Here is a 22,286-nt window from a genome sequence, read left to right on the forward strand (position 1 = left end):
CCAGAAGGTTCAGGTCTCCTTCAGGAAACCACTGTCCTCAGCCCATAGCCTCTGGGCTTCCTCCATCCGTCATTTTACCCCCACTCAGCATATCTTTTATGGCCTATCATCTTGCCAACATCTGAAGCCTCCTGCCTGTTTTCTCACTATTCCCGTCTCACAAAAGCCAACCTTGTGCCAGCTGTGGTGTTCTAATCCCAGGACTCAGGAGGCTGAGACAGAAGGATCACAAGTTCAAGGCCAGCCTCAGCAACTTAGTGAGGCCCTAAGCAACTTAGTGAGACCCTGTCTCAAAATAAATAATAAAAAGGATTGGGAGAGGGGCTCGGGATGTGGCTCAGGCAGTAGCGCACTCACCTGGCATGCGCTGGGCCCGGGTTCGATCCTCAGCACCACATACAAAAAAAAAACAAAAACAAAGATGTTGTGTCCGCCGAAAACTAAAAAATAAATATTAGAAAAAAATTCTCTCTCTCTCTTTAAAAAAATACTTTAAAAAAAAGGGTTGGGAGATACAGCTCAGTGGTAAAGCCTCCTGGGTTAAATCCCCAATTCTTCCCCCGCTCTCAAAAAAAAAAAAAAAAAACCAAAAAAACATATACAGTCCTGACCATCTATACACTCAAGGTCCACACCCACTATCATCCAGGGCAGAGTGACCCACAGATGACACATGGTCCCCACACACTATCCAGCCTGCTGCTATGTGGTCAGCACTCACTTCAGTCCTCTGTCTCCACCTCCCATATTTCAGGGATGATCAGCTGCTCTTCCTTCTCAGGCAAAAAAAGACCAACAGGGAGTTATACTCCATCACTGAGCCCAAGCACGTTGGCTCCCACTCTCCACCCATGGTTACCGCATGCCCCACCTGTCCTGCCCACCTCCCACGGCTGATTACCAGTGCCCCACCACATCAATCCCATCTTTCTGTGGAATAGTTGCTGTCAGTATCAAACTCCTCTCTCACCTTAACTCCCCAAACAAAGCCCCCAGTAGTGCTGGAGTGGGAAGCCTTTCACTCCCAGAAGTAGCTTCCCTGACTAAGGGTAAATGAGACAATTTAGTGATAGACCCAACCTGATCTTTTATTAAAATTGGGAGCCATCTTGCCACAAAGCCATGAAAAGCTAATTTCGGCTTTACTATAAATTACTGCAAATTCTGAACCTGCTTGGTATGCCTGCCCGTGCCTTGAACTCACCCATGCCTGGCTCTCTGACCAGATAGCAGCCCTCTCTGAAACTTTAGTGACACCTCATAAATATTGGCCTTCCCTGGCCAGACAACAACCCTCTCTGAGGCTCTAATGGTCCTCATAAATTCTGATGTTGGGGCCAGCAAAAAAAAAAAAAAAATGTAAACTACCATTAGTGTGATGCTTGTCAGAGTTCTGTTATCTGTAACCCCCTTTTGTGTAACTTTCTGGGCTATAAAGCTGGGCTGTAGGAAAGGTGGGGCTGCTGTTTTGTTCCCGCCGTTTTGGGAGGGAGAGGCAGCCCGGCCGGTCGAAATAATAAGCTTGCTTTAATTTGATTTTAATTGGAGTCAGTGGTCTTTTCTTGCGTCCTGGTCTAACATTTAGTCCCACCTTAAGGGGCACAGTTGTATATAGCAGGTGCCATAAGATGTGACTTCAGGGGCTACAGGACCAGTGGGGGCCTCTAATCCAGTTGGGGGAAAGGGGGGCATAACAAATGCCAGACTGAGCCTGAGGACCCGAGGACTCCCACTACTGACGGCTTTCAAAGAGACAGGACATAGGCTCCAGGATGTATCAGCCATTCTGTTTTCCCAGGGTCTGAAAGAAAGGACATGGACAGTGACTCTAGTGAAGCTTACCTCCACCTGTCCCAGAGTAAAAACCTGACAAAGATGGGACTTAACTTTTTCTGTACTGGTGGGGGGTGGATAATACCAAGGCATTTGTGTCTCAAGGTAGTGCTGGCAGCATTTTTAGAGACCTACTGAGGGTGGAGTAGGGGCTGGTGAGAAGAGGCAGAGCTGCAGACTTGGTTCCACCTGTGTCCTCTGCTCACTGTTCCTGCTGTCCCTTCAGTACAGGCAGACAAATTCTGTTTTCAGGGCTGGGGATGTGGCTCAAGCGGTAGCACGCTCGCCTGGCATGCGTGCAGCCCGGGTTCGATCCTCAGCACCACATACAAACAAAGATGTGTGTCCGCCGAAAACTAAAAAATAAATATTAAAAAATTCTCTCTCTCTCTCTCTCTCTCTCTCTCTCTCTCTCTCTCTCTTAAAAACAAATCTGTTTTCAGCCACCCAGCCTGCCTCTGCATTCTCTCTGGAGAACGCAGTTCCCAGGACCTTCCAGGACCTTCCATCTCTGAACCCAAAACTACGTTCCAGCCTGCCCTCTTCACAGCCTCAGGCCCACAAGGCTGGAGGCTGATAGGACAGGCAATTCTGCTGGGTTCTGCATATCCAAAGCATAACCTCTTCCTACTGTCCAGCACCCTGCGCCAGCAAACCAAAGGGCCTCTTCATCCACTCCCAGTCCTGCCCAGTCTCCTGACCTGTTCATCCTGCCATCACAGCATTCCCTCCTGCCTGCCTCCCAGCACCTCTTCCTCAGACCCATGTTCACCTGTCTTCTTGGCCACCACTCTGCTTTTCTTACATAAATCTAACTGGTAAAAATATACAGGTGAATAAAGGCCCAAGCTTGCCTGTGTTTCCCAGGAGGTAAGCCCAGCTCTCCAGCATGGCCAGCATTCAACACTTCTGGACTATTCATCCAGCAAATGTTTGTTGAGCACCCATGGTGTGCTCAGCAGGAGGCACAGAGTGGTGCACCAGGTTTTGGATGAGCCCAACAGAGTGGGTGAGAGTAGGGACAGGATGAGACAGAGAATAAACACAAAGGGCATAGAGATGCTCAGGCAGTGAAACACTCATGAGGGTGATGAGATAATGGCCTCCTCTCAGACTGGCAGAGTGGAAGGTGATGACAGCAGGTGCTCAAGGATCCACAGTGGACTGCTGCAAACTTGGTGGAGAACCACACACTTGGCACAAGTGAATTTGAGGTGGCAGGGTTTTTCTCATGGAAGGACTGGAAATCACCTAACTTCACATCAATAAGGACTCACATAATTCCTGGATGTTAGAGTAGAACCAATTGTAGGAAAGACATACATAGATCTCATGTCATATTGCATATGTACACAACAGTGTCACAGAGAGGGTCAGGAATGGGGCCCTGCCTAGAGCTGGGGGAGAGACTCTGGGTGGGCAGCACTCCAGTAAGATGCATCTTGACTTAAATCTAAATTTCTTACAAAAACCACTCAATACTTTGGTGAAGAGGGCTGTAGGGTAGGCTTCAAGGGAGTCTCCAGAAGGGTAGGAATGGCCTGGTCAGGAGTGGTCAGTCTCCTCTGAGGACCCTGGCCTGCCCAGCACTCCTGCTGTCACATGGAGAGATGGAGGTGGTTGACGGGATGGATGCCCTGGCCAGATGATTGTACGCCACACCCCAGCACCCACCCTTCAGCCTGTGAGCTCTGGCCCCTCCAGGCTCTGGGGCTGCATTCCACACCAGAAGGTGCCAGGCGTGAGGTCTGTAGCCTCCAGGATGCCGACCAGTCGACCAGTCGCACTACTCAGCAGGGACGGGCCCATGAGTGACCCTTGTCACGCTGCCCCTTTCTGCGCCCATTCATTGCTCACCGGACCAGTAGGCAAAGGCAGCAGGTGGGCTCCACTCCGCAGTCCACCCACCCAGGACGAGGTCGAGGAGGAAGCCAGGGAGAGCGCCCCGCCCCTCGGCGCGTCGGACTCCGCCTCCTGCTCCAAAGCCTATTTAGCGCTGGAGGTGCAGTGGAGCCCTGAGGCGCGGACCCAGGCATTAAGTCCGACTGGGAACTGACCGAGGAGATCCCAGGGCAGCCCAGCCCAGTTCGCTCCACGCTCCGGGATCCGCCCAAAGACCCCAGATACATCTGCCCGTTGGACGCCCGGACCCACACAGGTACCCAGCAGACGCACGCCCACACCAGGCGCCCCCGGGTTTTCAAGGGATCCCCACTGTGCACGCTGATGAGGGTGATGGAGTCCAAGACAGTCCCCAGTTGCTGGGCTCACCACCCGCTCCCTCCTCAGCCCCGCCCGCCATGGCCCGGCTCCTGGCGGTCACGGTCACCCTGGGTTGCATCAGCCTCCTCTACCTGCAGCTCCCTGGCGCGCTGTCTGGCGGCCTGGGCTGGGGCTCGCGGTTCTCCAAACCCAGGTGAGTGCTGGGCTCCAACAGCTCTGAAAACATATGTGCCCCCCACATCTCCCGGTTGAGAACCCCCTCACTAGGGTTTATCTCCTAAATCAGAGGCCCCCCGCCACACCTTCAGCGTTTCCTGAGCCAGTCAGCTTCCTTTGCCCCCACCCCACACACACACCGACAGAGCAGCCCCTCCACCAGAGGGGTCTGCTGGGGGAGGTGAGACTTGGAGGCATCCCCAGGCCTGTTGGCCCCTGATCACCCTAAAGGGAGGGCTCAGAGGGGTCAACAGGGTGCCTGGGTGCCCTTTGCCCAGGGAGGTGCTGTTAGTGGGACATGTGACTTTTGCTCCTGAAATGGTCAACTTACCAGGACTGAGCTCTGAGGTATGGTGGGCTTCCCCTGGCTGTGCCCCAGGCAGTGGGGGGGCGGGGGCAGGGTCCTCTGGGCTTCCCCTGGTCCTCTGCCAGGCTGTTGGGGAAGCTGTGGGCTTCCCTGTCAATGACTCTAGGCCTGCCGTGAGAAGAAAGTGGTTGGGTTTGGGGGTTTCTGAAAGGCTGAGCCCTTAAAGTTTACATGTTCCTTTCCCCTCTGCAGAGAGCCTTCAGCTCAGATTCTTCCCGGTGGCCAGCAGCCCCAGCACCCTGCACCCCTGCCTGTGGTCTGGAAGCCTCATCAGGCTCCCCAGCCACAGGGGAGGGCCAGCCTGGCTCCCACTATGGGTCGGCCTCTCCAGGATGGTGGTCGACGACACTCAGGTCCCCGGCGACACTTGGGATCCCGAAGGCCCCAAGCCCAGCTCCTGCGGGTTGGCTGTATGCTAGGCACCTGCCAGGTGCAGAACCTCAGCCACCGCCTCTGGCAGCTGGTAGGGCCAGCTGGCCGGCGGGACTTAGCACCCGTGGACCCCAGCAGCCCCCACAGCTATGGTTGAAGTGCATCCTGGCACACCCCTGCCCATCCCACCCAGCCGGAGTGTGGTACTGACCCCAGAGCTGCAGCTAAGCCCCTGCCCTGGTCCAGCCCTTTGGAGCCCTTTCAGGCAGCTGGACCTGAGCACCTGCACCTGCAGGCTTGGACCCTAAACCTGTGTGGGTGTGCAGTGTGTCCACATGCACCATCTGTGTGCCCCGGCTTGTGCATCTCTGAACTGTGCACACTCAGGGAACAAGTGCTGGGCAGAGGTGGCTGGCAGCATCAGTTGCCAAACGGGGCTTCAGAGAGAAGGGGTCTCTCAGGGACATGGAGCCTCAGCCACAGTCCTGAACAGGGGGCCGGCGCCCTCTGGGAAAAGGGAAGAGCAGTTGATGGGTTTCCATAGGCTTCTTCCCTGCAGCCCTCTGGCAGGGAGGCCCTTGCTGCTCTCCTGCCCTCTGTGCTTGTTGTGCGTCCCTGGAAGAGGTCCTCACCTTCCCCATGTCCCCTGAGACAGGAGGGGCAGGAGGGCAGACTATGATATCACGGTTCTCAGAGTTGAGGTGAGGGAAGAGGTCGCAAAGGGACCCCCAGGGCTCCAGTTACCATCAGTGGAGTCAAAGATGAGGTTGATGAAGACTCCACCTGGATCCCCGGGGGCAGGGGGGGAAGGGGCTCGGGGACACTCCTGGGTCATTCTGGGGAGGAGCAGAGTCACCCCTTCCCAACTCCAATTAGGCCAACTGAGATCCACCCCAGGGACTGGGGCTGTAGCTCATGGTGAAACGCTTGTCTCGCATGCACTGGGTTTGAGCCTCAGCTTTATTTGTTTAAAAATAAATAAAATAAAGTTATTTTTAAAAAGGAATCATTAAAAAAAAAAATCCACCCCAGCCCAGTGGGGTGGTGGTCACTTATAATCCCAACGACTCTGAGCAGGAGGATCACAAATTCAAGTCCACACTGTGCAGCTTAGGGAGACCCTGTCTTAAAACAAAAAATAAAAGGGGCTGGACGTGCAGCTCAGTGGTATAGTGTCCCTGGGTTCAATCCCTGGTACCAACCCCCGCAAAAAAAACCGAACCCTAAAGTTTATAAAAAGGAACAAAAAGAAAGCGAAAGATCCAGGCTGGGGTTGTAGCTCAGCGGTAGAGCGCTCACCTAGCACATGCAAGGCCCTGGATTCGAGCCTCATAATAAATAAATTAATTAATAAAGATATTGTATCCAACTACAACTAAAAATAAATATTTTTTAAAAAGAAAGAGAAAGATCCAACCCAAATCAGGTTGAACCTCACAGCAATACTGGCTCCCCACCCCCCTCCACCCTGTGGGGCACACAGCAGGACCAGTGTGGGATGGTGGAGGCTGAGTGCTCCTCCACACCCAGCCAGAGCCTGGGTGGGGGGAGAAGCAGCCTCAAGTGATAGAGAACCACAGCCAAGGAGCAGAGCTCCCCCTGCCCCAGACAGGGCCTTCGCAGGTGTGTCGCTCGAGCTCCAAAGCCATTCTGCTTCACTTATCGACACTCACACAGCACTTGATGTGCAAATGCTTGCCAGCGCCACCCTCAGCTCACAGCCATCTGGCACCACCCTCAGCTCACAGCCACCTGGCACCACCCTCAGCTCACAGCCACCTGGCAGGGGCACTTCCTTACCCCCACTCTAGAGGTAGCCACACTGAGGTGAGACATGTGCTTCTGGTCACTGCAGTGCCCACCACAGAACTGGCTCTCAGGGTCACCAACAGACCTGCCCCTTGGGCTTTCTGTACCCCCAAGATAGATGCTCTTCCAGCTCGAGGGTCACTTGCAGCATTAACTCACCTTGTCGCTGGGATTATAAGTGACCACTGGGCTGGGATGGATTTTTTTTTTTTAATGATTCCTTTTTTAAAATTGCTGCATGAGAACAGAAGCCATTGTCTCAGCTTCCTCCAAGGCTCCCCAGAGAAAGGAGCAGAGGGTGTAAGGCCCCAGACCCATGGAAGGTGTGGCTGCAATAGCCACCCCACAAGAGGCCAGCAGCCTGGGCTCCAGGGTCATGTGCCCTGCTGCCACAGAATGGTGTCGACAGAGGCAGATGGACAGTGAGGACACAGTGTGAGGTCCTGGAGTGAAGGCAAGGGGTCCAGAGTGAGCTGGGAAGAGACAGGCACTCTCTCTACCAAGACCCCCTCCCAGGCTCCTGGGCACTAGACAGAGTCCAGCACACACCTTCTGGGCCTGTGAGGTCTGTTCTTCAGTACAAGATGTTCCCTCTTCATGAACTCCTTCAGCCTCCCCCAGACCCTCTTCTGGGTGACACCTTGCCTCCTCCAGACCTGGACGTGGGCTGTAGGTCCCCCAGGGCTTTTCCCTGAAGTGGGACGACTTGCCCTCCTGGCAAGCCATGCAGTGTCAGAAGATGGCCTGTCATGACCCACCGCCGTGCATCTGGTATGACAGCACACTTGGCTATCCCCTGCCACCCCTGTGGAGTTCCAGCGGCAGTGCTGCCTGCCCTACCCCATGGGCTTTCCCAGCGCACGTCCAGCTGTTGAAGCGTTCTAACCTTATTGGCCCCTCCTCAGAATCCTATCCAGATGCCGCTCCTTCCTGCTTTGAGGCACCACTTGCTTTGAGGGAGATGGCTCTAGCCTGCTGGAGGCTGTCACCCCCATCCTGCCTAGTGTGAACTGAGCATGGAGCATGCAGGAATGTCCAAGAGTCCAGACAGGCCCTTCTGGGCTGAGGCTCCAGTGGGAGGAGACAGGGGAAACACATACCCCAGGCAAATCAGTAAAGGATGAGCAGAACAGTCATTTTAAGTGGTGAGGGTGTGGTGGGGTCTCTCCTACCACCTCTTCTCAGCACAGCTGCCGGAGGAGCCCATGGAATGGGTGACAGCTCTACAGACTTCTTGCCTAGACCTCTGGCCTTCAAGGTCCCCACCCTTCAGTCTCTACTATGTGCCCTCCCCTCTCTGATGCCCCAAGCATGTTGCTTCTTAGGCAGGCATTTCTGTTCGCTTGGTCCCTGCTGTGTCCTCAGAGCCAGTGGACCATGAAATGTATTTGAGCCCTGGTCAGTGCTATTGGCTTATGGAGCCATTTCCCCAGGAGCTGGACACTTCAGAAGGCTGCCCTAAGGCCTCTTCAGGACTAGACCTGACCTTGGCCATGTCCTTGCTGGGCCTTGCTGGGTGAGCAAGAATCCTAAATCGGTTTATGGGGAATCCTCCACCCTTGAATCTGATCACCTATCTGCCTCCAGCAAGAACCCAGTTAGGCCTTGGCCAGGCCTGCTACCTTGGTGCCTCAGCCGTCTGTGCTCACTGACTGTGCCTCCCAGCAGTCTTGGTTGTGCTCTGTCTCACTCTCCCGGTGCAACTGTCTTCAATAAAGTTTTCCTTACCCGCATAATAACTGTCAGAATAATCCTTCCTTCCTCCTCATTCTTTCTTCCTTTTGCAGTGCTGGGAATGAATGCAGGGCTTTGCGCACACTGGGCAAGCACTCTGCCACCGAGCTGTACCACCGGCCTTAGGATTGTTTTTTCTCCAACAAGGCTGCCTCACCCATAATCCATAGGTGCCCTGAGGATAAGTTTTTGCTTCTCAAGATAAAGTATGGGGGAGTTTGCACCTTAGGATAGGGTCTAGGGTCTGCACCTTGTGTTGGGAGGGGCCCACTGCAGACAGAGAGGTGCAGAGAGAGCTGGACTGCAGAGAGCAGTGCCTGCCAGTCCAGGCAAGTCAGTGACTTGAGAACAGGGGAGGGTGAAGTCAGGGAGAGGGGCCAGACTGCTGGGGGGGCTGCTCCCATGCTGACACATTAATTTGCTGAGGCCAGGAGGAAGGCAGTAGTCACTCATTACCAAGGGCCAAGATCAAGGGGCAAATAGTGTCGGTCACTTATGTAACCTGTGGGCCTATATAGAGGCACCTGGTAGATCTCTCCCCAACCTGCAAGCCTGCCAACACACTCTCTCAGGATGAAGGTGGTTGTGGTGAGTTCCCCACCCGGTTCAGGGGCTCCACCCTCTTCCAGCTGGCTCCTGCTAGCCCTGTTCATGCAGGTCCAGATGCGGCAGGGGTCAGCAGCCCCTGGCCCCCAGGCTCCCTGATGAACTCTGGCTTCCTAAAAGCAGCTTCCATCCTGCAAGGATGCCAAGCGGGGCTGCTGCTCTCGCCCAGCTCCCCTCCACCTGGAAGCAGACATCAGCTATCCTCAGCAGATAGGACCCAGGGAGTCACCAAGGCCGGTGCAGGGGGTGCCCTCAGCTCCATCACTGGCCTCCAGCAGGTCCAGTCCCATGGGGATGTCCTTGCTTCCTCATGGGGCTGGCATGATGGTGAAATGGTTCAAATCCCCCCTCCACCAGGGCCCCGATCCTTCCCTCATCTACCGACCTGACATGGGCACAGAGGCCGCCAAAGACCAGGGCAGCTTCCGAAACTACACTGTGAGGACTCCTCCCTGTCTGTCCCCTCTAGCCCAGCCCCTACCCATGCCCCTTCCCACAGCTCGAGGGGTGTGCTTTGGGCAGCTCACGTCTTGTGGGGCCTGGCCTTGGGGAAGGAGGCTGTCCTCCCCGGCCTGACGGCTGGCCTGACACATAGCCTCAGCTGACCATCTGACTTGCAGTCGGGCCCTCTTCTGGACCGTGTCTTTGCTACCTACAAGCTCATGCATACCCACCAGACTGTGGACTTCGTCAGGAAGAAGGTGCTGGCACCCTGCTACCTGTGCAAACCCTTCACCCTCAGCCTGGTGCCCAGAGTGGACAGAGAGGGCCTTGTAGATGGCCCTGTCCTGCATCCCCCTGAGCCTCTTCTGGTTCCTTGACTCTATGAGGGACGGACTTCTCCCTTTCACCCAGCACACCCAGTTCGGGAGCTTCTCCTGCAATAAAATGACTGTCATGGAGGCTGTGGACATGCTGGACAGCCTGGTGGATGAGTCGGACCCAGATGTGGACTTCCCCAACTCCTTCCATGCCTTCCAGACAGCAGAGGGCATTCGAAAGGCCCACCCAGACAAGGGTACAACCTTCAAGCTGTGGTGGGGCGGGGTGTTCCCTCCACCCTGGAAGGTAGGACCCATCCAGGGGGAGCAGGCCCTGGGGTTTGGGCTCTCAGCCCAGGGCCTGGTCACCACCACCCCCTGGGTTCCGGCAGCCTCCTCGTTCATAATGTCCTTTTCCCCCAGACTGGTTCCACCTTGTTGGGCTCCTGCATGACCTGGGAAAGGTCCTGGCTCTGTGGGGAGAGCCCCAGGTGAGGGCTGGGAGTTGGAGGTGGGGGTGAGGGCCGTCTCAGCTCTGGGGTCAGTTGTGTGCCCCCTGCCCACTGCTGGCCATGCCTTCCCAGTGGGCAGTCGTTGGAGACACCTTCCCTGTTGGCTGCCGTCCCCAGGCCTCTGTTGTGTTCTGTGACTCTACCTTCCAGGAGAACCCAGACCTCTGGGACCCTCGATACAGGTGACCCTACCCCGGGGATGGCCCACCCTTCCCAGGCCACCCTGTGCCCTCCTCATGTGCATCTCTCACTGCAGCTCAGAACTTGGCATGTACCAGCCCCACTGTGGGCTCGAGAATGTCCTCATGTCCTGGGGCCATGATGGTGAGTTCCGTTAGAGGTGGGCAGCGTGGGTGCCACAAGGTGACGCGGCTGTGCTCAGTGCTTGGCAGTGAGGCCCTGTCTCCTGCAGAGTACTTATACCAGATGATGAGGTTCAACAAGTTCTCCCTGCCTCCGGAGGTAGGTGGGGGAGGGACCAGCCCGGAATCCCGCCCAGCACCCTCCGGCTCCGCCCAGCTGGACTGGGGCTGAGCTCTCTGGTGTGGCCTCTGCAGGCCTTCTACATGATCAGGTTCCACTCTTTCTACCCGTGGCACACGGGCGGCGACTACAGGCAGCTGTGCAGCCAGCGAGACCTGGACATGCTGCCCTGGGTGCAAGAGTTTAAGTGAGGCTTCTCCTGGGGGAGGCGAAGGGGGTGGTGGCCTGAGGGCTGCTTCAGGAGGCTCACTCCCCCTCTCCTGCTGCAGCAAGTTTGACCTGTACACCAAGTGCCCCGACCTGCCGGACGTGGACCAGCTGCGGCCCTACTACCAGGAGCTCATCGACAAGTACTGCCCGGGTATCCTGAGCTGGTGACTGGCCTGCCGGCCCGGCCCCCTGCTGAACTGGTCTGGGGCCTGGCCACGGTCAGGCACCATGAAGGCCCACACCAGCCTCACTGGGGACCCCACACACCCACCTTCAGTCACTACCCCTTCTGGCTCCTAGGCCTGGTCACAATAAAGGATTTGAAAGAGCCTGTGAGTCTGACCTTTCATTGAGGCCTGGGCCTGTTTTGGCAGCTGGGCTCTGGTGTCCAGCTCAGCCCCTCATTCTAGAAAGAGTCTCCAGGTCCTCTGGGCATGGCTCCCTTAATGTAAGAGGGAAGCCTGATAGCGAAGAAAACGCATGGGCAGGCAACAGCCACCCAGGCACAGGTGGGCTGCTGTGAGGCCACCTGTGAGCCCAGGCGGGTCCCCAGCCCCTCTGCCCACAGTGCAGCCCACCAGGGCTGGCGTCTCCATGGCCTCCTGGCACACGTGCACTCCTCCCTGACACACTTTAGCCCTGCCGGCCTTTCTTGTGGTCCAAAGACTTCGCCAGTGTCTTCTGGAGGTCACCTCTGAAGACAGAGGTTGCTGGTCTTGGTGGTCTCAGGACTTTGCTGATTGTATGCCCATCAACATGGCATTTTCCTCTATTCCTGCTGACTAGAGGGTGACTTTAGGGACTTCGTCAGATTCACTGGGGGCAAGAGGGCTCTCTTGTGGCTGTATTTCTTTCCCAGGAGGCACACAGCACTGCCTGGTGCTGGTGGGAAACTTCCTGGCTTATCTGTTGGAACACTTCAGCTGGGAAGCGTCCCCCTGTGTGCCTTTTTTTTTTTTTTTTTTTTTTTGCCCAGTGGTACTGTTAGCCCAGGAGACAGGTAAACAGATAAATGCTGGGTCTTTCCCTGGATGTACCAGTGTGCAGAAGATCTATTTCCTCAGTGTCTCATTTTTTTTAAGTTTTTTATGACACCTTTATTCTATTTATTTATTTTTATGTGGTGCTGGGGATCAGACCCAAGTCCTCACATATGCTAGGCAAGCGCTCAGCCACTGAGCTATAACCCCAGCCCCTCCTCAGCGACTCTCATGACACCTGGAAGGCATTAAAGGCCCACCCAGATAATCCAGGACGATCTTCTTGTCCTAGATCCTTCACCTCTGCCCAGATACTTCTTCCAAGTCATGCCACAGCTGGCAAGTTCCAGGGGCTTGATGGGGGATCTGCTGGTCCATTTTCAGAATGTAGCCTTCAGCCTTAATTGGATCCCATTGTAGCCCTCCCCTTTTGCCCACCCTGATTCTAAAATTAGACAATCGCCTAGATAGTAACCCTGAGCTCTTCCAATCAGCGAAGGGCCGAGCTGGCAGCCCTGCTTGCTGAACTGACAGAAGTGTGTGGGGGCAGTGTGCTGGCCACAATCAGGCACCATGAAAGCCCACCCAGCCTTGCTGGAGACCAACCCCACACGCCTACCTACAGTCACCACCCCTTCTGGCCTCTGTGTCAGGTCACAACAGAAGTCTTGAACGAGCCTGTGAGTCTGGCCTTTCTCTGAGGTCTGGACAGTCCAGGCCTTCTCTCCAGGTTCTGACAGCTCGCCCTTCTGCCAGAAGAAGCATTGGCTTTGCCCACCCACTTTTGAGCCTGCAGCACCTCGTTAGTACTAACAGCTCCAGGGTTGTTCTCAGCCTACCCCGGAGGGAGAGAGGCTGCCAGACCCAGCACCAGCCTGTCTTCAAGGGCCTCTGGCTTCTTGTGTGGGAAATCACATTTCAAATCCATATGTCAGAATTGAGGACTAATTAATTATCTTTTTTGTTTGTGTGGTGCTGGGGATGGAGTCCAGGACATTGTGCATGCCAGGTCATGTACATGACCAACTCTTGAATGTCCGCCTCTATCTCTGACCTCTGGTATGGCCGTCGGAGCTTTCCCGGCCCTCTCCTGATGAGAGAGCCCGTCCGTGTGGGGGTGTGACTGACCACTGACCCCGGGGGCCAATCACTGACCCTGACCTTGGAGTGCGGCCCCCCTCAACCTTCATTGGATGGAATTCTCCCCTGAATTTCTTGTTCCCCAATAAAAGGCTACTCCCTGGCGTGCTCACTCTCTCTCTCTCCTGCTAGCCCTGAGTAATCCTTGCTGCCCTACCGGGTAGTTCGAGGTAGAAACCATACAGGGGAGCCGTCTCAGACCTGGTCATAGAAAAAGGTAACTGAGTCTGTGTGTTTTATTTCGATCTCGCTAGCTAACTTTTATGCCAAGAACCTCTTTAATGAAACCAGTGCGCTGGTCGCATGGTGGACACAGCTGAATCTAGATGACGCATGGCATCTTGCCAGAAGGCAGTGGTTGAGAGGTGACACCAGGGAGCCATTGAGATTGATGGTTATGTTAAGCTGTGTATTCAATTGTATATAAACCTCTGCTGTCCGCCTGGGGGTGGGCCCACTACTTTGGAGTTCTTGCTGGGATTCCTGGGGAGTTCGCGTTGGTGGGTGGAGTTCTGGTAGAGGGAGTTCTGGTTGGTGTGGAGTGCCGGAGAGGGGCCGCATGGGTGGTGTTCAGGAGTGTGCGTGGAGTGCTATTGGAGTTCAGGCAATAAAGTTTCCTGTTTGAACATACAAGTGCTTTGTGGCAGCTCAGTGATTTGTGCCCAGCCAGCCTGCAGCATTTGGTGGCCCGTACGGGAACGTCTGAAGCTTGAGGGTAAGTGAAATTGCTTGCCCCGAGGGAAGGCAAGAGAATGGGTGACCATTTCAAAAAACAATGTGTTCTTGTTTTGATTTGTTTTGTTTTTGTTTCAAGCTGCCTGTTCCTAGAACTTTCTCAGGCAAACTGGGAAAAATGGTTGGCTCAAGGTTTGAAGTTGTTAGGCCCTGAGGAAGAGATAGAGATAGACCACGAAAATACATTTCAAGAAAATAGGAAAATTGATATAACTATTTTTTGTTCCATTTTTGTTTCATTCTGTTTTGGTTTTGTTTTGTGTTGTCTTGTTGAGTTGCGTTATCTTTATAGTAGATTAGAAATTAGTAAAAAACAAACCGAAAGAGTGTTAAGTAAATTGTTAGAGGTCCAGACTATGGTAGAAAACATGTTAGATCAAGCAAAAGAGAAGGTATCTCGAGCTAGTCAGACAGAGGAAGAAAATTTAAAGGAAGAAGGGCCATCAGGAAGGAAAAAGTTACAACAAGAGGCTGCTACTAACACCTTTCTATCACCAGAGGCGTAAGTGTCCAACCAACAGCTCCACCTATAGAGACAACATATGCTGGGGGGCCCCTAACCCCCACAGTTGATAGATGGGATCCTGAGACAGGACCTCAAAGATTAGCATGCCCTGTACTTGAGCAGACAGGAGGGCAGTGAATTCACCGTGCTTTACATTTCAAAACAGTGAAGCAGTTAAAGGAGGCTTAACAACCTATGGTCCTCAAGCACCCTTCACTGTAACCATGGTCAAATCCATTACCAACTTGGACATGACGCCAGCAGATTGGACTAGTATGTGTAAAGCTGTGCTAAATGGAGGACAATACCTGCTATGGAAGGTTGCCAATGAGGAATTTTGCACGGAGACGGCTAGGCAAAATGCAGCAGCCAGTTATCCTCAGAGAAATCTAGATATGTTGTTAGGAAAGGGACCTTATGAGGATCAGCAGCAACAAATTAGATATGATCCTGCTATATACTCACAAATTGATACAGATGCAGTTAGGGCATGGAAGACTTTACAAGGACATGGAGATTTACAAGGTCAATTATCTAAGGTAATACAGGGAGCTAATGAACCTTATGCTGAATTTGTAGATAGGCTTATTCAAATAGCTACCAGAGTTTTTGGGGATACAGGACAAGCAATGCCATTAATAAAACAACTGGCTTATAAGCAAGCAAATTGTTGCTGCAGAGAGGTCATTAGACCATGGAAACATGAAGATTTAAACACATATATTAAATTATGTAGAGACATTAATGAACAAGGGCAAGTCTTGGCAGCTGCAGTACAACAGGCTTTAGATGCCAGGCCAAAAACATGCTACAATTGTGAACAAACAGGACATTTTAAAAGGAATTGCCCTGTAGGAGGAGGGTTTAACAAAACCAAGTATCAAAGGGGTAGAATACTGGGTATTTGCCCACGATGCCGTAGAGGTAGACATTGGGCTAATGAATGCCTTTCTCAAACCACCATAGAGGGTACTCCCTTATCAAAAAACAGACAAGGACCAGGTGTTTACCCACGATATCGTGGAGAAAAGCATCGGGCTCCATTGCCAAAAAACGGACAGGGGGACCCAATGCTCCGGGGCCCAAGACCACAAATATACAGGGCACTGGAGGAACTCAGTAACACCATTAGGGTAGTGCCCAGGACACATTATCCATCAGATCTCTCATCAGACAAACCAGAGGCGGTTGGACATCTGCACCTCCACCAGAGCAGTACTAATCCAGAGATGGGAGTTCAAATCATTCCCACAGGGGTAAAAGGACCTCTTCCCCAAGGAATAGTAGGCTTATTATTGGGACGCAGTTCTTCTACTCTAAAAGGACTTATGATAAGTCCTGGGGTAATTGATCCCGATTATGAAGGTGAAATAAAAATTATAGCCAGTTCTCCAAAGGGTATATCAGTAATTTCACCAGGAGATAGAATAGCACAGTTACTAATAATACCAAGCCTACATGATAAATTTTCCAGTCGTGCTGTAGAAAGAGGTTCCAAGGGATTAGGCTCCACAGGTGTAGATTGGGCTATGCTGTCTTTAAATTTAGATTCTTGCCCAATGCTAAAACTAAATATTCAAGGACATGAATTTAATGGGATACTGGACACAGGTGCAGACCTTAGCATCATCTTTCATCAAGAATGGCTGAAACATTGGCCATTACAACAAGCCACTCAAACGCTTCGAGGCCTAGGAGTGGCGACTAATCCCCACAGAAGTGCAATGGTATTAGATTGGAAGGATCCTGAAGGATGTGAAGGAACTCTACAGCCATATGTATTGGATCATCTTCCTATAAATTTATGGGGACGAGATATCCTAAATCAATTAGGTTTGACATTAACAAATAACATCAACCAAAATGCACCCACTATTATGGCTAGACAAGGTTTTAGGAAAGGAAAAAGATTAGGAGAAAAAGGAAATAGTGGCGCCAATACAAATAGATCAAGGAATAAATAGACATGGATTGGGTTTTCAGAAGGGGTCACTGAGACAATAAAAATTACTTGGAAATCAGAAAGACCAGTATGGGTTCCTCAGTGGCCCCTGACTAAAGAAAAGATACAAGCAGCCCATGACCTGGTCAAACAACAATTAGCGGAGGGACATATACAACCTTCCATATCTCCCCATAATACTCCCATTTTTATCATTAAAAATAAATCTGGTAAATGGAGATTATTGAAAGATTTAAGAACCATTAATAATGAGATGGTTACTATGGGACCTGCTCGATCAGGGATTCCCCAATTGTCTGCTTTGCCAAAAACCTGGTATGTTTTAGCTATAGATATTAAAGACTGTTTTTGTTTTCAATTCCAATTCATCCTGAGGATAGTCCACATTTTGCATTTACTATCCCTGCGCTGAAACATGAAGGTCCTGATCAGAGATATAAATGGAAAGTACTCCCTCAAGGGATGGCTAACAGGGCTGGGGATGTGGCTCAAGCGGTAGCGTGCTCGCCTGGCATGCGTGCGGCCCGGGTTCGATCCTCAGCATCACATACAAAGATGTTGTGTCCACCAAAAATTAAAAAATAAATATTAAATTTTTAAAAAAGGGATGGCTAACAGCCCAACTATGTGTCAAATTTAAGTTAACAAAGCCATCCAGCCACTTAGAAATCAAAATCCTGAACTACAAATATTTCAATATATGGATGATGTATTATTAGCACACAAAGATAAAAACACATTGCTAGAATGTTATGCCACACTTACAAACTTATTAAAAAATTATAATCTAGAGATAGCAATAGATAAAGTACAATTAAATTTTCCAATTAATCATTTAGGAGTTCTATTATCCTCAACCATGGTCCGTCCACCAAAAATTCAACTCAAATCACTTAACGACTTTCAAAATAAGTTATTAGGAGACATAAATTGGATAAGGCCTTATCTAGACATACAAACAGGAGAGTGGGGACCTTTATTTGATGTCCTAAAAGGTCCATCAGAGGGCTGGGGATGTGGCTCAAGTGGTTGCGCGCTCGCCTGGCATGTGTGTGGCCCGGGTTCGATTCTCAGCACCACATACCAACAAAGATGTTGTGCCCGCCAAAAACTAAAAAATAAAGATTAAAAAATTCTCTCTCTCTCTCTCTCTCTCTCTCTGTCTCTCACTCTCTCTTTTTTTTTTTAAAAAAAAAGGTCCATCAGATCCAAATTCACCCCGCATGTTAATGCTTGAAGCAAGAAAGACATTAAAAATCATTGAAACATATATGGAAAATATGCATTTGGATAGAATTGATATAAGTTTGCCTTTATTATTTATTGTACTACCAACAAAAATATTCCTACAGGAGTATTTTGGCAAGAAGGTCCATTATTGTGGATACATTTATCTTATTCTCCTAACACTATTCTTACTAGGTATCCTGAGGCTGTAGGACAATTAATACTCAAAGGAATAAAAGCAGCAAAGGGAGTGTTTGGAATTTCTCCCAATAAAATTATTACTCCATATACTATGGATCAAATTGATGAGTTAGCTAATGAGATAAATACTTGAGCAATAATCATGTGTAAATCTAATGTTTCATTTGATAATCACTTACCATCTAATCCTTTGCTGTCTTTTTGGTCTCCGCATCCTGTAGTTTTTCCAAAAATGACAAGAAAAACACCTATCATGAATGCTCCAAATATATTCACTGATGGGTCAAATAATGGTACAGCAGCAGTAGTTACCCCTGATGAAACTTTTATATTTTTAGTACCCAAACAATCAGCTCAAAAGGTAGAGCTTAATGCAGTATTACAAGCTTTTGTGATGTTTAAAGATTCTGTATTTAATTTATTTTCCGATAGTCAGGATATAGTTAATGCTATAGTATCCATTGAAGATGCTGGTAGGATTTCCCCTTCTTCTACTGTTTTCTCTTTGCTTTCCACTATACAAAGTCTAATCTGGGACAGAAAAGATCCATTCTTTATAGGACATATCAGGGCACATACAGGATTGCCTGGAGCCCTTAGTTTGGGCAATGATTTAACAGATAAAACTACACATGACATACATATTTTTTCTACTGTAGAAGAAGCTACAAATTTTCATAAAAGGTTCCATGTCAATGCTAATACTTTACAAAAGCATTTTAAAATAACTAAGGAACAAGCTAGACAAATAATAAAACAATGTCAAAATTGTGTGACCTTTTTACCACAAGTTAATCTTGGAGTCAATCCTAGAGGACTGATACCTAACCATATTTGGCAGATGGACATCACACACTTGCCAGAATTTGGACAATTAAAATATTTGCATGTTACAGTTGATACTTCTTCCGGATTTTTGATGGGCTCCCTTCATGCTGGAGAAAAAACTAAAGATATTATAGCTCATTGGTTACAAAATTTTGCCACTGTGGGCGTTCCAAAACAGTTAAAAACAGATAATGCTCCTGGTTATACTTCTACCTCTTTTAAACAATTTTGCTCATCATTTGGTATTACTCATATAACAGGAATCCCATAGAATCCACAGGGACAAGGCATAGTTGAAAGAGCTCATCAAACTATTAAAACGTACTTATTAAAGCAAAAAGAGGGAATTGGAAAGGGGTATATATCCCCCAAAGATAAACTTAAAATAATCCTTTTTACTCTAAACTTTTAAAATTTGGATTCATCAGGGCTTAGTGCTGCGGAAAGGCACATGTGTCCAAAAAATGTACAGAAGCCCAAGGTACTTTGGAAGGATATTCTAACAGGACAATGGAAAGGTCCTGACCCAGTAATTGTCTGGAGTCGGGGGTCTGTTTGTGTGTTTCCACAGGGAGAACAGCAGCCCATTTGGATTCCAGAGAGACTAACTAAAGTGATTTCGACAGACCAAAAAGAAGATGACTTGGCTCAAATCCATAACAGCTGATATCCTTACATCTGCAACAGTGGTTCTCCCACACCTGGAGGCTAATGAATAATGAACACCATTAAGGCCTATTTCAAATGTAAACAACCTTGGGGCTTGCTTGTGGGAATACCTTCAGACCCGTTATGCAAGTTACAGGAAAAAGGATGGGATATCCAAAGAGAGTCAAACCCAGGTGGTAACCAGGATGCCTTTTTCAATATCTATTTTATTATTGCCCTTTCCCACATCATGAAGTTCTATTTTATTTTTTGAGCTCATACAGACCTAGGTTAATATTTTTCTGATCAGTTCTATTTTTTGACTGTGGAGTTTTTAAACACTGCAATGGAGATTACACCTGTGTAAAGCTACAAGGCCTTTACTATTGTCTTACGTGTTGTATGTTATGTGTTCACACTTGTGTTTTGTGTTGTATGTCTGCATGTGCGTATGTCCATATATCATATATGAGGAGTGCTCATGAAAAATTGGATCCAAATATTTTTTTATTCACGTAATTTAAATGGTTTAATTTAAATTAGGTAAATAGCTGTTGAGGATTTTTTTTTTTTAAGAGAGAGTGAGAGAGGAGAGAGAGAGAGAGAGAGAGAGAGAGAGAGAGAGAGAGAATTTTTAATATTTATTTTTTAGTTCTCGGTGGACACAACATCTTTGTTGGTATGTGGTGCTGAGGATTGAACCCGGGCCGCACACATGCAAGGCGAGCGCGGTACCACTTGAGCCACATCCCCAGCCCCTGTTGAGGATTGTTTTTAAAGGTGGTTAACAGATCTATTTGTTTACTTTCAGCTTTCCTTTTCATTATATTTACTATTTCTGTTCAGGATAATGTAAATTGTTTAGAAAATTGCTTTCTTTTAGTGCCTGGTGGAATGTTATATGAATTTTTTTTTAGCCATCATTGCCAGAATTCCTATCTTCATCCCAGTGCCGATGAAGACAAAGATAAAACCAAACTACAGCTTCTTCGATAGCTATCACAGTAAACTGTATAAACTGATGCATCAAAGAATAATAACTCAACAAGTGATGCTCAATCAAGGAGTCAATTTACTTTGGGAGGAAATGGACATATTGATGGATTCCTCTGCTTTGAACTGCTTGCAGAACTTGCCTGGACTACATATCACTTGTATGCATTGTGAACTATCTGTTGGTGCAGCGAATTGTGGTAGAGCTGGGGTATCTTTGCAGATGGTGTCATTGGTGGTACAATTTTTCCAAAAGGAACCATCATTTGGCTTGGTGTCGTGGCATTTTGCATCCTCCTCCCTTCTGCTTGTGATGGTCTAAAATTTGGGGGCCAACAGAGGTGAGGCAAAGAACTGCACGCCCCCACTGGCACCAAGGCCAAATTTGGGGGCCAACAGAGGTGAGGCAAAGAACTTCACCCCCCACTGGCACCAAGCCCAAATTTGGGGGCCAACAGAGGTGAGGCAAAGAACTTCACGCCCCCACTGGTGCAAAGGCCTATCCACAGGTGTGGCTGTATGCTGAGCCTGTAGTCAGTGACGGGTAAGATCCAATTGCAATGGTACCAACCTAAGACAGGAGGCTGACGCCTTGAGGTCAGCTCATCCGATGACAGGTAAGGACCATATGTAGCATTAGACAACCTAAGGCAGACACGGTCCCTAAGCCACATGCTTGTTGTTTAATTAAACAGAAGGGGGGAGATGTTGAGGGCCACAGCCAAGTCGGGATGACGCAGGCATCTTGCCAGAAGGGAGAGGTTGAGAGGTGACCGCAGCGAGCCATTGAGATTGATGGTTATGTTAAGCTGTGTATTCAATTGTATATAGACCCCTGCTGTCCGCCTCTGGTGCCCGCTATTTTGGAGGAGTTCTCGTGGGGATTCCTGGGGAGTTCGCGTTGGTGGGTGGAGTTCTGGTGGAGGGAGTTCTGGTTGGTGTGGAGTTCTGGTTGGTGTGGAGTGCCGGAGAGGGGCCGCGTGGGTGGTGTTCGGGAAAGTTCCCGAGGAGTGTGCGTGGAGTGTTTTAAGCTCAGGCAATAAAGTTTCCTGTTTGAACATACAAGTGCTTTGTGGCGGCTCGGTGATTTGTGCCCAGCCATTCTGCGGCAGAAGGGGAGAGAGAGAGAGAGGGAGGGAGAGAGAGAGGGAGAGAGAGAGAGGGAGGGAGAGAAAGAGAGAGAGGGAGAGAGAGAGGGAGGGAGAGAGAGAAAGAGGGAGAGAGAGAGGGAGAAAGAGAGATAGAGGGAGGGAGAGAGAAAGAGAGGGGGGAACATGTTTGGAAGTGAGCTTTTATTGGGGGGACTCTTATTCTTAGAAAGTTCTATCTAAAAAAGGGCAGAAGGGGCAGGACTATAAGGGACAGGTGAGTGTAACTCAACCCTAGAGGAACACCCTACAAAGAAGACCTCCTTGCTAGCTGAGCTAGACCCCACCCAAGCCACAGCAAATGCAGTGGTGGTCAGAATCTGAGGCATCAGGACCTGGCAATCAACTGATCTTCAACAAGGGTGCCAAGACCATTGGATGGGGAAAGAATCGTGTTTTCAACAAATGGGAAAACTGAACATTCATATGTAAAAGAATGAAGCTGAGCTCTACCTCACACCATACACAAAAACTAACTCAAAATGTACCCATGACCAAACTCAGGAGAAAATCTATGGGGAAAGTCTCACGACATCTGATTTGGCAATGACTTCTTGGAGATGGCACCAAAAGCACAGGCGACACAGGAGAAAGACTTCTGCATATCAAAGAGAAAGTAACCTACAAAATGAGAGAAGATATTTGCAGACCATATGTCTGGTAAAGAATATCCAGAATATGCAAAGAACTGCTACCACTCCGTTACAGAAAAAGCAAATGACCCAATTAAAAAACTGGCAAAGGGCTGGGTGTGGTGATCACATTTTTAATCCCAGAAATTTGGGAGGCCAA

General features: G+C 49.9%; 2 protein-coding genes across 2 annotated transcripts; both read left to right on the top strand.

The window, feature by feature from the left end:
* Positions 1-4,133: 4,133 nt before the first annotated feature.
* On the top strand, positions 4,134-5,168 carry ADM2 (adrenomedullin 2; the record flags this gene model as incomplete). The annotated part of the gene is made up of 2 exons (XM_081311290.1): positions 4,134-4,249; positions 4,832-5,168. The coding sequence occupies 2 exons, from the start codon at positions 4,134-4,136 to the stop codon at positions 5,166-5,168; spliced, it is 453 nt and encodes a 150-aa protein (XP_081167416.1).
* Positions 5,169-9,112: 3,944 nt separating this feature from the next.
* On the top strand, positions 9,113-11,294 carry MIOX (myo-inositol oxygenase; the record flags this gene model as incomplete). The annotated part of the gene is made up of 10 exons (XM_081311328.1): positions 9,113-9,142; positions 9,518-9,598; positions 9,781-9,861; positions 10,016-10,178; positions 10,345-10,412; positions 10,506-10,615; positions 10,690-10,757; positions 10,846-10,895; positions 10,991-11,103; positions 11,186-11,294. Exons 1-10 carry the CDS (start codon positions 9,128-9,130, stop codon positions 11,292-11,294), a joined length of 858 nt encoding a protein of 285 aa, XP_081167454.1. The 5' UTR covers positions 9,113-9,127.
* Positions 11,295-22,286: the final 10,992 nt, after the last annotated feature.

The sequence above is a fragment of the Spermophilus citellus genome (assembly GCF_964194105.1).
Source record: "Spermophilus citellus genome assembly, chromosome: 10".
Taxonomy (NCBI): Eukaryota; Metazoa; Chordata; class Mammalia; order Rodentia; family Sciuridae; genus Spermophilus; species Spermophilus citellus.